The following is a 16,902-nucleotide window of genomic DNA, read 5'->3' as shown; positions in this document are numbered from 1 at the left end:
GTGACTCTCTCTGCCTCATTATAGTGAATTTTCCATTAGGCATTTTGTCTGAATCACATTTATCAGAGAATAACATATTATATCCGATGTATGTGCTCAGTGTAGAGCGAAGGATAAATGTGAGCAGCACCTTACTGTGATCTTTGAGAGGCAAAATATCCATATCAAAAGCAGTGGAAAAAATTTTTTTTTGCTGAAGAACATGCTGTTTTTAGCAATACTATATTTATTTACATACGACCCTTTGCTCACTTTTTGTTCCACTTTTTTATCAGTTGTATGATGATAAGATTGTGCTTGCTACATTGGTTTTTTTTTATGGTGTTCACTGAAGGGGTTAATTAGTGTGACAGTTTTATAGACTGGGTTGTTTCGGATGCGGCAATGCTAAATATGTTTACCTTTTTTGTTTATACATAAATATACGTATTTATTGGTATAATATTTTTTCATTGTTTTGTATTTTATTTTCCGGGGGAAGTTTTAATTATTCTTCCAATTTTTTTAAACTTTTTTTATGTTTTTACTTACTTCCTATATAGAACACTAATTGTTTTGCTCTGATCTGTGGTGTAATGTATTTCCATGCCAAAGCATAGCAATACATTATATCTGTCAGTGCTGCACTAACAGAAGCCTCTTAGATCATGCTCCTAGCAGGCCTCCTAAGGGTACTTTACACGCTGCGATATCGGTAACGATGTCACTAGCGAGTGTACCCGCCCCCGTCGGTTGTGCGTGATGGGCAAATCGCTGCCCAACATCGCTTACACCCGTCACACTACTTACCTTCCCTGCGACGTCACACGGCAGCCGTCCAATAGCAGCGTAGGGGCGGAGATGAGCGGCTGGAACATGCGGCCCACCTCCATCCTTCCTTCTTTTCCAGTGAACGGAGGTAAGGAGATGTTTGTCGCTCCTGCAGTGTCACACATAGCGATGTGTCATGCCGCAAGAGCAAGGAACAACATCGCTACTCACCAGACAACGATATTTGGTGTTTGGACGACCTCTCCAACACCAACGATTTTAACCACTTTTGTGATCGTTGAAGGTCGCTCGTACGTGTCACGCACTGCGATGTCGCTAACGACGCCAGATGTGCGTCACAAACACCGTGACCCCGACGATAAATCGTTAGCGATGTCGCAACGTGTAAAGCACCCATTAGACCATGCTCTGAATAAGCTGTAGTGAACTAGGCATTATCACGACCTCTGGTTGCCAAGGCAATGATCGGGCTCCCATTGTGGGGGTTCAAATTAGGTGATCACTATTAATCGTGGCATTTAGGGGGTTAAAGAACCAGGGGTAGAGCTGGGACCATCCTGGCTTGATAGTCTGCTATAACTTATGTGTGCCCCCCCCACGTCAGCAGCCGGGCTGCTCGGATCCAGATCCGCAGTGGCTCTAGGGGTCTCCGGATTCGGGGGTCGTGCGGACACTCAAATAAAAAGGAGAATGTAATACGTACAGGGGATTGTTGTAAATAGTTTGTGACGCCACCCACGGTGTGTGGTAAAAATGGAGTACCACCACTGCTGTTGGGGAGCACCCAGCGGCGATGGAGCGGCAGCTGGGTGTTTAACCCCTCCGTGGGTAGGAATGGATGCAACAGGGCTCAGTGTCCAGAACACGGAAGGGGATGGCTGCAAGTGGTGGTGTGCCGGGCCGGACCGGGAGGTGTTGGTGTACTTACGATTAAATGATTGCACACAAGTCCGCTGGTAAACCAAGGTGTCAGTGGCCGGCTGCCGCGTCCGGGTGTATACAGGTCCCACACCCGGCTGATGTACCAATGTACCAATGTCCCTCCCTCCAGCACTATTTACTTTTCTTCTCCTTTGGACAACCTCATGTGTAACGGGGAAGTCCTCTCCCGGTTCTGTTTTGGTTGGGAGATGTGCCCGCGAAAACTGACCCATGGGATCTCAATGGGTTGTTGCGGATACCCTATCCCCCGTGTTGGGATGCCGTCTCGCTCTATCTGGGCTAACACGCTGGAAAAACGTCTGGAACCTTGTCCCTGGCCTGGTTAATTAGAGAAGGGGCTTACAACCATCTTCTAACTAGGGTGCAGGTACCCCGCCTGTGCACGGTTTCCGGACCGGATCTCCGCTCCAACCCTGCCCTGGTCCACTTTGGATTTCCCGCGACCGGACTCCCGTCGCCTTTGGACACGGTCCACTGCTTGCCACCTAGCCAGTAGACCAGGGCCACTACCCTGGCTAACCTTCACTAGGCTCAGACTTGACTCCACTCGACTTGAACTCTAACGTGAACTTCACTTAGAGACTCCACTTAGAAAACTGCACTAGAAGCTGACTGGTTCCCTCCCCCGGATCCTCAAGACCCCTAGGTGGGTGCTCCCAATCTGCCTGGTCCCACCCACTGGTGTGTCCTTCCTACCCTGAGGGGGGTGGCTAGGGTTTTGTGGCAGATGGTATCTGATGTGGGATGGTGTTGTGTGGGGTGTACTGTTTCTCTGTGACCACCTGGAGGCGCCAGGGCGTCACATATGTTGAGCTGCCGATGGCAATCGTGCGTGCACAGCCCATGTGCCTTCGCAATCAATATGGCATACATTTACGTTATTTTGTGGGAACTCCTTCCCAACCATGAGAAACTTACGCCACATATCAAAAATGGGTTAAAAAAAAAGCTGCTGTGTTTTTGATGCTTCCTGCTGTTTGGTTTTGACAAAACTTAATGTGCATATTACATGCATTTTTAGTGCGTTTCTGCAGCATAAACACACAGAAAACGCATGTGCGCTTTTTTACCTGCAGATGTTCCACATCTAATGCACGTCTATGGAGATAATCTGCACCTAAAACTCAGTGTACTAACAGGAGAAATTGACATGCTGCAGATTAGAAACAGTCAATACAGGTCAGTTTACACTGTGTAAAAAAGAAGTGTTGTATAGTAGAGCTTTAAATATGAAATAGCGCAACGGGAACCTAACTGTGTGGAGACAATAATAAAGAAGCGCAAATGCACTCACCTGGAGTGGCTGTGAGGGCACAACTCCTATGTAGGCTTCAATGAGAATGGATGCTGCGGGATTACAGTTTGATTCAATAACTGAAGGAAGAGAGTGGGTGTGATCCGCATTGCAGATCAAATCCACTTTCTCCCTTCTTTTAAAGAAATCCCATCGACTTTGCTGGAACTTTAAAATGCTGCTTCAAAAACTCACTGAAAACTCATCAATGGGCTTACAGCCTTAGGCCGGATCACACTTGCGAGTGACTTGTGAGAGTCTTGCATCGCATCACCCGGCATGGCCACACACTCTCCTAACAGGAGCGGGTCGGCTGCATGTATTTCTATGCAGATGAGAAGCTCATATCTGCAGAGGGGCAGGCTGTGCTGGGTGATGCGATGCAAGACTCGCGCAAGTCACTCGCAATGCAAGTCACTGCACTTTTAGTGCATTTTTACATGCAATTTTATTGCGATTTTGACACTGTCGCTTTTGATTTTTTTTAATATGTCATACTTTAAATGAAGCTACTTTATTTGTAATATTTGCTGTTATTTGGCTTTGACAAAACGTTATTGTTATGAAAATACGGAACATCAAAACCTTATCATGGGCACAAAGACTTAAGAATTTTCTTCTTAAGGCTTTGTGCCCATGATAAGGTTTTGATGCTCTGTATTTTCAGAACAATAATGTTTTGTCAAAGCTAAATCCAATTGCTAAGTTGCTAAATCCAATCATTAACCTCCTGTGATGCCCCTGCGGTATCCAGGTGTCACAAAAATAAGGTAACAATTAAGGTAACAGCTCGGGTCCTACATGACTGTGCCAGTCATTACACAAACACCAGCACACCAGGACATTTACACTTGCTGAACCTGGCTGGGAGCCTCACCTAGCCAGATGACAGGGCTGGGCACTGTTAGATAACAGGCAGCCAACTGGGAGGAAGAGACCAGACCCGGGGGAGGAGAAAGTGACCTGGGAAGTACTATGCGGGCGTCACACGATACGATCTATCGTGCATCGTTTGTGCGTCACGGGCAATTAGTTGCCCATGGCACACAAAGTCGTTAAACCACCGTCACACGCATTTACCTGCTGAGCGACGTCGCTGTGGGCGGCAAACATCCACTTCCTGAAGGGGGAGGGACATTCGGCGTCACAGCGATGTCACACAGCGGCCGGCCAATAGAAGCGGAGGGGCGGAGATGAGCAGGACGTAAACATCCCGCCCACCTTCTTCCTTCTACATTGCCGGCGGGACGCAGGTAACCTGCAGTTCATCGTTCCAAGGGTGTCACACGGAGCGACGTGTGCTGCCCCGGGAACGATGAACAACAGGACGTGCGATTTTTAGAAAATGAGTGACGTGTCAGTGATGAACGAGAAGGTGAGTATTTCTGCTCGTTCATAGCTGTCACACGCTACGATATATCAAACGATGCCGGATGTGCGTCACTTACGACGTGACCCCGCCAACATATCGCACGATATATCGTCTCGTGTGACGCCCGCATTAGTGAGCAGTCAGAGAAAGGAAGTGAAAGAGAAAGGAGCTGAGGAGAGGAGTTGTAAGAAAGGTGTCAAGACAGACTAGAGACTCTTGAGACACAGAGAAAGTGGAAGGAAACAGAAAGGAAAGTGAGGAGTAAGAAAGCCGGCGGAGTGGTAGTAAAGACACTGCAAAGACCTGAGTAGTAAGAACAGCCTTTCAGAGGAGGAAAGTAGCTGAAGAGCGAGAGATAGTAAGCTCCAAGTACAGAGGGATCCTGTGGGGTGAACATCCAGAGCTCACAGTACTTTGCACGCACGCATACCTCCCAACTTTTAAAGAAGGAAAAGAGGGACAAAGTTTGCGGCGCGCGTAGCGCGCCGCGGCAAATTTTTAGGCCACGCCCCCTAACCACACCCATTTCACAGTCACGCCCATATCCACTCCCCATCCACACCCATTCAGCACAAACACGCAGGCAGCCGGCGGGCCTCCAGCACGGACACGCAGGCAGCCGGCGGGCCTCCAGCACGGACACGCAGGCAGCCACAGTGAGGCGGCCGGTCGCCTTCACAGACAGGCGGCAGGGGGGCGCCCGCACAGACAGGCGGCAGGGGGGCGCCCGCACAGACAGGCGGCAGGGGGGCGCCCGCACAGACAGGCGGCAGGGGGGCGCCCGCACAGACAGGCGGCAGGGGGGCGCCCGCACAGACAGGCGGCAGGGGGGCGCCCGCACAGACAGGCGGCAGGGGGGCGCCCGCACAGACAGGCGGCAGGGGGGCGCCCGCACAGACAGGCGGCAGGGGGGCGCCCGCACAGACAGGCGGCAGGGGGGCGCCCGCACAGACAGGCGGCAGGGGGGCGCCCGCACAGACAGGCGGCAGGGGGGCGCCCGCACAGACAGGCGGCAGGGGGGCGCCCGCACAGACAGGCGGCAGGGGGGCGCCCGCACAGACAGGCGGCAGGGGGGCGCCCGCACAGACAGGCGGCAGGGGGGCGCCCGCACAGACAGGCGGCGGGCCGACCGCACAGACAGGCGGCGGGCCGACCGCACAGACAGGCGTCCGGCCGACCGCACAGACAGGCTCCGGCCGGGGGTGAGGGGGGAGGGAGGGAAATCAGCGCTGGGGAGATTAGTTTACTGTACCAGCAGCAGCACAGGCAGCGCTCCTCTCTATGCCACGTCTACTAGGATGGTAGGAGGGAAAAGCAGGGAGGCGGAGAGAGAGTGGGTGGGCGGAGCCCGGGAGCCGGCCGTCCCGCCCGTGGCAACGGGACAAACAACGTAAAGCGTGAAAGTCCCGCTGTATCCGGGACGGTTGGGAGGTATGCAGCATGTTAGAATGTGTACATAAGATCCCGCTGGTGGTGGCCGCAGCTTATAGGCCCCAAATCTGGTGACAGGTTCCCTTTAAAGTGAACCTGTCAGGTGCAATATGCACTCAGAGCCAGGAGCAGTTCTGGGTGTATATTGCTAATCCCTGCCTAACTGTCCCTGTATACACTAGCATAGATAAAGAGATCAAGAACAAATATTTTTAAAGATCTTATATCTTATGCTAATGAGCGAGGGGACTAGTCACAAGGGCGTTACTTCACTTGGCTAGTCGGCTCGCATAGCATGTTAGCATGTTATTACGCCCCTGTGTGAGTACTAACACGCTATATGAGCCGACTAGCCAAGTGAAGTAACGCCCTTGGGACTAGTCCCCGCGCTAATTAGCATAAGATATAAGCTCTTTAAAAATACTTTTTCTATAGATGCCTTTATCTATGCTAGTGTATACAGGGACAGTTAGGGAGGGATTAGCAATATGCACCCAGGACTGCTCCTGGCTCTGAGTGCAGATTGCACCTGATAGGTTCCCTTTAAAGGGAAACTGTCACCAGAAATTTAGCAAAAAAAATAAAAGATTCCCCTCTGCAGCTCCTGGGCTGCATTCTGGAAAGGTTCCTGTTGCTATTGTGCCCCCTTTGAGACCTAAAATAATACTTTATGAAGTCTTACCTTTTTGTATGCAAATCTGTTTTTATGGTCACGGGGGCGGGCTGCCTGGCGTCCGTTATTCCCCCTCCTGCCGTTGTACGCCGTCCCCCATTGCTCATTTCCATACATGAGGACGCCTTCCTCATGTAACTGTCCTCCTGAAGTTTTGTGCATGCCCAGTGCCACTCTCGCGGGAGTAAGCACTGTGCAAAGTGTGAACGCTTTTCAGGTGATTGCGCAGGCGCGAGATTATGGGCGGCGCTGTGATTGTCATCAGCAGCGTCATCCAAGTACCCACCCATAATCTCGTGCCCACGCTTCTCACTCTGCCTCCACTGTTATGCGCAAGCACTGTCCATATGAACCATGTTACCTATTACCGTGGGCGCGAGATTATGGGCGGCGCTGTGATTGTCATCAGCAAAGTCATCCAAGTACCCGCCCATAATCTCGTGCAAGCGGTCATAGGTAACATGGTTCATATGGCCAGCACTTGCGCATAACGGTGGAGTCAGAGGGAAAAGTGCGGGCACGAGATTATGGGCGGGTACTTGGTTAACGCTGCTGATGACAATCACAGCGCCGCCCATAATCTCGCGCCTGCGCAATCACCTGAAAAAGCGTTCACATGCGCAAAACTTCGGGAGGACAGTTACATGAGGAAGGCGTCCTTGTGTATGTAAATGAGCAATGGGGGACTGCGTAAAGCGGCAGGAGGGGGAATAACGGACGCCAGACAGCCCGCCCCCGTGACCATAAAAACACATTTGCATACAAAAAGGTAAGACTTCATAAAGTATTTTTGTAGGTCTCAAAGGGGGCACAATAACAACAGGAACCTTTCTAGAAGCAGCCCAGGAGCTGCAGAGGGGAATCTTTTATTTTTATTGTGAAATTTCTGCTGACATGTTCCCTTTAACTGGTAGAGGAGCCAGGATAAAGCAGAGCTGAAGCTGTTGGGAAGCTAGGACCCAGCAGCTCTGCTCCACAGGCAGGAGACCACTGATCGGTAACTAATAGAAGCCTGCAGATGCCACTCTGCATAGGTTATTACTGGCCAGTGCTATCTGCAGGAGAGAGAAGTGCTGATTGCACGGTCTCCTCAGCGTCCTGACTCCCCGCGTGTCTGCAGCAGTGAGAAGCCGCACACGGGGAATCAGAGAACAGCTGCCGACAAACGCAGGCTCCGGGACTGGGGGGGGTCGGCTCTGGTGCAGGGGGGGGGGGGCTCTGCTGCAGGGGGGGGGTCGCTCTGCTGCAGGGGGGGGTCGCTCTGCTGCAGGGGGTGATTCATACCTCAGCAGCAGTCACAGGAGTAGGTGCGCGCTCGGCTCTGTAATGAATAGTAGAAGGGAGAAACAGCGAGGCGGGGCTACAGTGGGTGGGTGGAGCCGGGACAAACGGCCTCACGGGCGGGACCCGGGATCAAAGGCTCAGAAGAGGGACTGTCCCGCTGTATCCGGGACGGTTGGGAGGTATGCGCACGGGTTGCAGATCCCAGAACAGACAAGGACTTCAAGCCATCTGTTAACTCTGCCAGGCGGGTGGGTTTTCAGGACTCATCTGCCACCACTAATGTCCGAGGCATCAGCAGCAAAGAGGGGACCGGGACACATTCCCTTAAATAGTCCAAGCTGATTGCAGCAGGACCCAGACACCAGGAGGACCTCCAAGTGCTCCGAGGCAGGGAGGACCCACATACACAGAAGTGCACAGGTGGAGAGTGGCACCAAGTTGGCAGGCACAGCCATCAGGACTCGAGTGCACCTGGAATCCAGTATGTCTCTAGGGCGCAAATCTAGTGAGTTAAAACCATCAAACTGCACTGGACTGATTCATTGCGCTACGCCTCTACATTAATCCCTTCACTTACACCTGGGGAAAAGCCCCCACGCTGCCCCCATCCATCATCCCCAGTGGAAAACTGCAGCGGCCGTCTTATCACCTCTGGCCGCAAACCGCGAGTGGCGTAGTCGGACTTTTATTTTATTTTTATTTTTCATTTAAAACTGGTCGACGGTGCCCCCTGATCCGGTAACCCTCGAGCCACAGACCGGCCGGATCCAAGCATCCCGGCTGCCCCCGGGCGTGACACTCTCTTGTGTGTTGTGTAGCTAAGTATACAAAAACAGAAGCCAACATCCCAAAACTAGCCTCAAATGCAGCCATGGTTGGCAAAACTACAGTCAAGCTACGAGGATTAAATTTTTTGTTTTATTTAATGCTCTTTTATCAAGAATCCTTTGTGAGTAAAATACCGTATTTTGATTGAAATGTCTGTAGCTACAGTGATGTAACTACACCAATGGACGCTTTGCTCTTTTCTTCCCCCATATACAAGTGCATCTCAATAACTTAGAATATCATCAATAAGTTAATTTATTTCAGTAATTCAATACAAAAAGTGAAACGCATATATTATATAGCGTCATTACAAACAGAGTCATCTATTTCAAGTGTTTATATCTGTTAATGTTGATGATTATGTCTTACAGCCAATGAAAACCCAAAAGTCATTATCTCAGAAAATTAGAATATTATATAAGACCAACTGAAAAAAAATATTTTAATCTCAGAAATGTTGGCGCCTACTGAAAAGTCTGTATAGTAAATGTCGGGGCTCCTTTTGCATGAATTACTGCATCGATGCGGTGTAACAGGGAAGCGATCAGCTTGAGATACTGCTGAGGTGTTATGGAAGCTCAGGTTGCTTTGATAGCAGCCGTCAGCTTGTCTGCATTGTTGGGTCTGGTGTCTCTCATCTTCCTCTTGACAATACCGATCAGGCAAGTTTGCTGGCCAATCAAGCACAGTGATACTGTGGTTATTAAACCAGGTATTGGTACTTTGGCAGTGTGGACAGGTGCCAAGTCCTGCTGGAAAATGAAATTTCCATCTTCAAAAAGCTTGTTGGCAGAGGGAAGCATGAAGTGCTCTAAATTTTCCTGGTAAACGGCTGTGTTGACTTTGGTCTTGATAAAACACAGTGGACCTACACCAGCAAATGACATGGCTCCCCAAACCCTCAATGATTGTGGGAACTTCACACTAGACATCAAGCAGCTTGGATTGTGGCCTCCCCACTCTTCCTCTTGACTCTGGGGCCGCGATTTCCAAATAAAATGCAAAATTTACTTTCATCTGCAAACAACACATTGGCCCACTGGGCAACAGTCCAGTTTTTTTTTTCTTTGGCCGAGGTAAGATGCTTCTGGCGTTGTTGTCACGATTGTCTCCTTGTTTTTGGAGACTAGTGGCAGCTCGAGGTCTGGAACCCATTATCTCTAGGGCTCTGCATTTAAATGTCATTTCATTTCCTTTGGCACTGAAGTACCGTGGAACCTTGGTTAACGAGAACAATCCGTTCTGGGACTGTGCTTGTTAACTAAGTTACTCGTTCAGCAAAGCAAGATTTCCCATAGGAAATCATTGCAATGCAGACAAGTCGTTCCACAACTTGTTAAATGTCCCATCCTGGTCCCCTATTGTGTCATTCCACACATGCACAAACACACACAAACACGTACAAACACACACAAACTCACACAAACACACACAAATACACAAGCACGCACGCACATGCACATATTATGCTCACCTTACCTTCCGTTCCATCGCCGGTCTCCTGGGACTTGCTGTTTGCTAGTACGAGCTGTGTATCAGGTTACCATCACGACGAGGGAGGAACTTCCGCACCCAGAGCACTGACATCAAAGGCAGGAGCCACTTGCCTCTGATTGGTCAGTGCGCTGCCTTTGAGTAGCGGTGACAGAGGAAGTTCCTGCTTCGTCGCTATGGTTGTCGATACACAGCCTGGAGCGGCGAACTACAGGACTCAGGAGGCCGGCAATGGAACAGAAGGTACACATATTATGCTCACCTTACCTTCCGTTTCATTGCCGGCCTCCTGGGTCCTGTAGTTCGCCACGAGGATTCCTCCCTCGTCGTGATATACCGGCGAACTACAAGAACCATGAGGCCGGCGACGGAACGGAAGGTAAGCATAATACCGTATGTGTGTGCGTGCGTGTTTGTGCGTGCTTGTGTGTGTTTGTGCAGACTGCAAGAGTGGGTTAGAGCGCGGTGGATGTACAGAACCGGAAGTGTGTGCGGTGAGTATTTTGCTCATACGGCAAAGCTTTCTCGTAAACCAAGTTACAAATTTACAGAAAGATTTGCTTGTTAAGCGAAATTCTCGTTAACTGGGTTACTCATTAAGCGAGGTTCCACTGTAGTTAATGCCAGTTTTTCTGTTTGTAGCTCTGCTGCAGTTGAGGTCAGCTGCACCTGTTTTGTAGTCACACCTCTTGTGAGGAAGGAAAGAAGGAAGGATCGATCCTCTCCTCTTTTGGTTCTTTAGTGCAGTGGTGGGTGTAGTGAACCTCACCAATCTCTCACTAATCAGGGCCTCTATAGGGTTTCTTAGGGACCTAGGGTGCTGCTCAGTGACAGTTGGGGAAACTGTATAGAGAGTGGTTAGGAGACTAGGTTCAGCTCAGGTAAAGTTAGGAGTTGACCATCAACCCTCTCACTAGTTCCATGGCCCACCATTGCTATTGTGTCCTCTTTGTTTCCCCCTTGTCTGTGGTGTTCTTTCGGTGTTTTTTCGTTGTGTGTCAGACCTCGGTTGGTCTGAAAACACTCATCATGCCCGTTGCAGGACAGTCGTCTATTGGTCATGAGTGGCTTGACACAAGGAATGGGACAGTTGTAGCCCATGTTCTTGAAACACTGACTCCAGCAGCAGTCCACTCCTTGTGAATCTCCCCCAAATTTTTGAATGGTCTTTTCTTAACAATCCTATGAAGGCTGCGGTTATCCCGGTTGCTTGTGCATATTTTTCTACCACCCTTTTTCTTCCACTCAACTTTCCATTAATATGCTTGGATACAGCACTCTGAGCAGCCAGCTTCTTTAGCAGTGACCTTTTGTGGCTTACACTCTTTGTGGAGTGTATCAATAACTGCCTTCTGGACATCTGTCTAGTCAGCAGTCTTCCCCATGATTGTGTAGCCTACTGAACCAAACTAAGGGACCATATTAACACTAGAACTACTGGACTCGTGACACCTATATAAAAATACATGGTGCAAAGTAGTCAAAATGGCTACCTCAGTAGTTCTAGTGTTAAATGCTTAGGAAGCCTTTCCAGGTGTTTTGTGATAATTATTCAAATTTTCTGAGATAAGGACTTTTGGGTTTTCATTGGCTGTAAGCCATAATAATCAACATTAACAGAAATAACCACTTGAAATAGATCACTCTGTTTGTAATGACTCTATACAATATATGCATTTCCTTTTTGTATTGAATTACTGAAATAACTTTTTGATGATATTCTAATATATCGAGATGTACTTGTAAGAGTTTGTGAAGTTAGGCCAAGTATATGTTGAATTTACCATTTGCAGATCTACTACAATGTGCACTAAAAGTAGTGATACTCTTTACCTCATTAGGACCAGGGAGTTTCAGGAACTTTGAATTGGAGATAAGTCCTTGGTCTGCACCAATTTCATTATTGTATTTATCCTTTTCTCCAGGTTCTTCAGATTTACAAGTGCGCGAGGTGCAGGCTGCAGTTATGGGCTCAGTGACCATCACGCTTAACTATAACACTTACTGGTACAAGAATATGATAAGCAGCTGGTGCAGGCAAGTGTCCATGACAGAATGTGAAAATATCGTGGACACAAGTGTTGTCAACCAAAATGGACCCTTCGAAAGAGTGTTTATTTCACAAACCACTGACAGTATTGGAGTAGTAAATGTGACTATGGTGAATTTACAACATTGGGACACTGGTCTGTATAAATGGCGAATATGGACTGGAAAAGACTATAATATCATTGAGAATGTTCTCCTGCAAGTGGTTTTTGGTAAGTTGATATATGAAGTGGTACTTTAGACTTTTACTTTTTCCAGATGCACTAAATTTTCATTTCTACAACTTGTTTAAGGTATGTTGGATTAATACCTCATCACCATGTATAGAGAAGTATGTCAAACCTAGGTCCTCTATCCTTAATCTAAAATGAGATTGACCTGACAGTAATGGATCATCTCTAAAATGGCATCCAAGCAATTGCTGATTGGTAAAATAACTAGTGGCTAGAAAACAATAGGTAATATGAATATGAACAGTACCTATCTTCCAGATACTCATCTGAAAAATTATTTGACCCAAGACATGGCATTATGCTGCCTAGACAGATATATAAAAAAGACTGATGAAACATCCTACCTTTCAAAGTGCAAACTGAACATGAAACATAGTAACAAAAAAGAGACAGTTGCGCTCTGTAGTTCCAAGTTATGTTTAATTCTGAATATGGGAATATAGACATGCATTAATGCTATGAAAAACATGTAAAAATTTAGATACTTAGCAAACAAAAATGGCCAGTTTTATGTGAGCCCAACAGCAAGGTGACCTCTTTTTGTTGGAGCCTTATTAAACTAAGGTCTCTCTTTGGGTTAAAAAAAACTGCAATTTATGAGCGGACAGGAACCTGCTAATGTAGAATTAAAATAGACTACGGCTGAAAAGCAGGAGTGCTCAATCAGAAGGCATGATCCTGTAATCGAAAGGTAGGATGTGCCATCAGTCTTTTTATTAGACTACAGGGTCATGCCTTCTGATTGAGTACTCCTGCTCTTCAGCATTAAGCAATTTCAATTCTTCATTAGCAGGTTCATAAATTGTAGGTTTTTTAACCCAAAGAGATGCATTAGTTTGATAGGAACCAAACAAAAAGATGTCGTCTTACTGTTGGCAAGTTAGAGAGAAGCTACTGGGGACCTACTTTGGACTAGTCATCCAAGATACATAGTCCTCTCCCGACTTTTCAAAGTATATTTCCTCTGACTTACCACAGTATTTCTGAGTAAAACATACATGGGTGCAATAAAGCAGCCAGAGTCTGATCAGTGCTGTCTCTTGTTTGGACAAGGTGAATCAGCTGTTAGGTTCTCCTCAATGGGAAGTGATAATTGTCTGATGATCTATTGTTTAAATCAGGTTTTTGCTTTAAATGTATATGTGGTTTTACTTTTGGTTTAAAAAATAGTCCCTATATCACAATCTGTATTTTAAATAAAACTGAGAAATATTACAACTGTCACACTGGTCCCTGGTGCTTGTTCAGACTCTTAACTTTCTTTTGTTTCAAAAAAATCCACAGGGACATTAGCAGCAAAAGACTGACAGCATATCTTTTATATTGAATCATCTAATGAGCCAATGCAAATGTCCATGTGAAGATAGGGTGAGCAGGGTCAGCTGCTGTGATTGTTGGATCATTCATTATGAGTTGTGAATATAGACAATACCTGTCTTTGTAATCCTGACTCTGATGATTATGAACCTGCTGAAAACCTTTCCTGAAAAAAAACAGGAAGTTTAAGTCTAAAATAGCCCCAGCGGGCAAAATGAAAATGACAAAATTAGTCATTTTGTTTGTTTTAATAAAATTCTGATTTGACTAAAATTAAACAATGCCAATACATCTTATATACAGTCATGACTGAAACTGTTGGCACCTTTCAGTCATTCTGATGTCTGAGATGTGACTTCTGACTCCTTCACATGTCACATATCAGTTATCACTGCAATTCGTGTGTGAGCAGAAGAATTTAGAAAAAGGAAAAATTAATTTTTCTTCCACTCCTGGAAATGAACCCATGTAGCACACTCCAAAGGTAGCAACCTTACCACTCAGCCATGCACTGGAGACATGGGGGGAAGGCTGTCTTTTTTTCCCTATGAGATTAACCAAGCAGGTATTGTGACATTCTCACATATCACCACTCACTGATCAGACTCACATATCATTTGCATGTGGCTTGGAGGAGGTCTGTGGGAAAGGCCAGAGCTCTGGGTTCTAGTCCCCCTAGTGGATGGGTGCATTATTTTTTTTATTTATTTTTTATTTGAAAGGATAATGCTATGTGTGACACAGATGCCTTACCATTAAGCTATAGGTTCATTATTTATTGGATTTCATATTTGGGTAGTAATATATCATAGGAAAAAAATGTCAGGTATCAGAAGTCAGTGATCAGGTGTCAGTGGTCAATGATCAGGTATCAGTTGTCAGTGGTCAGTTATCAGTGATCAGGAATCAGTTGTCAGTGATCAGTTGTCAATGATCAAGCATCAGTTGTCAGAGATCAGTTGCCAGTGATCCAGTTGTCAGTTATCAGTGATAAAACAAGGTATTTCTGATGTTTGACAGACTGAAATATGATCATGTCCTCAAATGGACACTGTACTATAGTAATCTTCAGATTTCATGATGCCTTGCAAAGCACCCAGTGCCACAGACAGCAAAACAAAACCAAAACATATTTGAACTTCAACCATATTTAATTGTAGGTAGTTTCTTTTCTTTGTAGACCACATTCCATTTTCTGTAAATAGTAGAATGATGTGCTTTACCAAAAAGCTGTATCTTGGTCTCATCTGTCCAAAAGACACTTTCCCAGAAGAATTTTGGCTTAAGGTACCGTCGCACTAAGCGACGCTCCAGCGATCCCACCAGCAACCTGACCTGTCAGGGATCGCTGGAGCGTCGCTACACGGGTTGCTGGTGAGCTGTCAAACAGGCAGATCTCTCCAGCAACCATTGACCAGCCCCCAGCCAGCAGCGGTAACCAACCCAATATTTACCTTGGTTACCAGCGCACACTGCTTAGCGCTGGCTGCCTGCACTCCTAGCCAGAGTACACATCGGGTTAATTACCCGATGTGTAGTCTGGCTATGTGTGCAGGGAGCAGGGAGCCGGCACTGACAGCGTGAGAGCGGCGGACGCTGGTAACGAAGGTAAATATTGGTTAACCAAGGAAAGGGCTTCTTGGTTACCCGATATTTACATTGGTTACCAGCGTCCGCAGAAGCCGGCTCCCTGCTCACTGCACATTCAGTTGTTGCTCTCTCGCTGTCACACACAGCGATGTGTGCTTCACAGCGGGAGAGCAACAACTAAAAGATGGTCCAGGACATTCAGCAACAACCAGCGACCTCAAAGCAGGGGCCAGGTTGTTGCTGGATGTCACACACCGCAACATCACTAGCAACATCGCTGTTGCGTCACAAAAGTCGTGCCTCAGCAGTGATGTTGCTAGCGATGTTGCTTAGTGAGACGTGGCCTTTACTCACAAACATTTTGGCAAACCGCAGTCTAGCTTTTTTACTTCTGTGTCAGCAGTGGGGTTGTCCATTGTCTCCCGCCACAGCATTTAATTTCAATTATATGTTGATGGATAGATCACGCTAACACTAATACACCCTGAGTCTGCAGGACAGCTTGAATTTCTTTGAAACTTGCTCGGACTATCCTACATTGCAACCTTTCATTAATTTTTCTCTGTCTTCCAAGTCCAGGGAGATTAGTTACAATGCCATGGGTTGTAAACGTCTTGATTATGTTATGCATTTGTGGACAAAGGAAAATCAATGTCACTGAAGTCTTCCGTTGTTAGGAGACTTGTGATAGCTTTGGGCCCTGAGTCTCACCTTGCCTTGTGAGACTTTGGAGATTAAACAATTTTTTTCTTTCTTTTGGTGAATCAAGGGATAATGTCAGTTTTCCTTGCCAGCAGCTTCTAAAGGCCGCTTTACACGCTGCGACATCGCTAAAGCGATCTCGTTGGGGTCACGGAATTTGTGGTGCACATCCAGTCGCTTTAGCGATGCCATTGCGTGTGACACCTATGAGCGATTTTGCATCGTCGCAAAAACGTGCAAAATCGCTCATCGGTGACATGGGGGTCCATTCTCGAATATCGTTGCTGCTGCAGTAACGATGTAGTTCGTCGTTCCTGAGGCAGCACACAACGCTCCGTGTGACACCGCAGGAACGAGGAACCTCTCCTTACCTGCCTCCCGCCCGCAATGCGGAATGAAGGAGGTGGGCGGGATGTTCGTCCCGCTTATCTCCACACCTCCGCTTCTATTGGGCGGAGGTTCAGTGACGCTGCTATGACGTCGCTGTCACGCTGAATGAACCGCCCCCTTAGAAAGGAGGCGGTTCGCCTATGACAGCGACGTCGCAGGGCAGGTAAGTAGTGTGACGGGTCCACGCGATGTTGTGCGCCACGGGAAGCGATTTTCCCGTGTCGCACAACCGATGGGGGCGGGTACCCACGCTAGCAAAACCGGTCACGATATCACAACGTGTAAAGCGGCCTTAATTACCTATCTTCATGTTAATCCACTTTGTGACCACTGCCAACCCCTATAAGTAGTCATATCTCCCAATAGAGGGGGGCAATTATTCCGAATCAATTCTGAAGCTAGGCCTGGAGTTGAAAAGAGCTGCTAGAGCCCTTGTTGTCAGAAGGGGTGTAGGCTGCAGTCCTGGTGTCTGACTGCAGCCATGAAATTGCACCTTATTATTTTGTTGATTCCCCTGTCTCTTTCCTTTCTT

At 47.4% G+C, this 16,902-nt stretch overlaps 1 protein-coding gene across 1 annotated transcript in view; it reads left to right on the top strand.

Annotated features, from left to right (window-relative positions):
- The window catches only part of LOC142289798 (uncharacterized), an 89,832-nt gene that overhangs the window by 3,806 nt on the left and 69,124 nt on the right, over positions 1–16,902 (top strand). Inside the window, exon 2 of the mRNA XM_075333729.1 lies at positions 12,015–12,350. Within this exon, the coding sequence (XP_075189844.1) occupies positions 12,015–12,350 (336 nt within the window). The remainder of the gene's footprint in view (positions 1–12,014; positions 12,351–16,902) is intronic.

This window comes from Anomaloglossus baeobatrachus, chromosome 2, assembly GCF_048569485.1.
Source record: "Anomaloglossus baeobatrachus isolate aAnoBae1 chromosome 2, aAnoBae1.hap1, whole genome shotgun sequence".
In the NCBI taxonomy this organism is placed as follows: domain Eukaryota; kingdom Metazoa; phylum Chordata; class Amphibia; order Anura; family Aromobatidae; genus Anomaloglossus; species Anomaloglossus baeobatrachus.
Note: the sequence above shows the minus strand (reverse complement) of the source record. Positions and strands in the feature narration are given on the sequence as shown.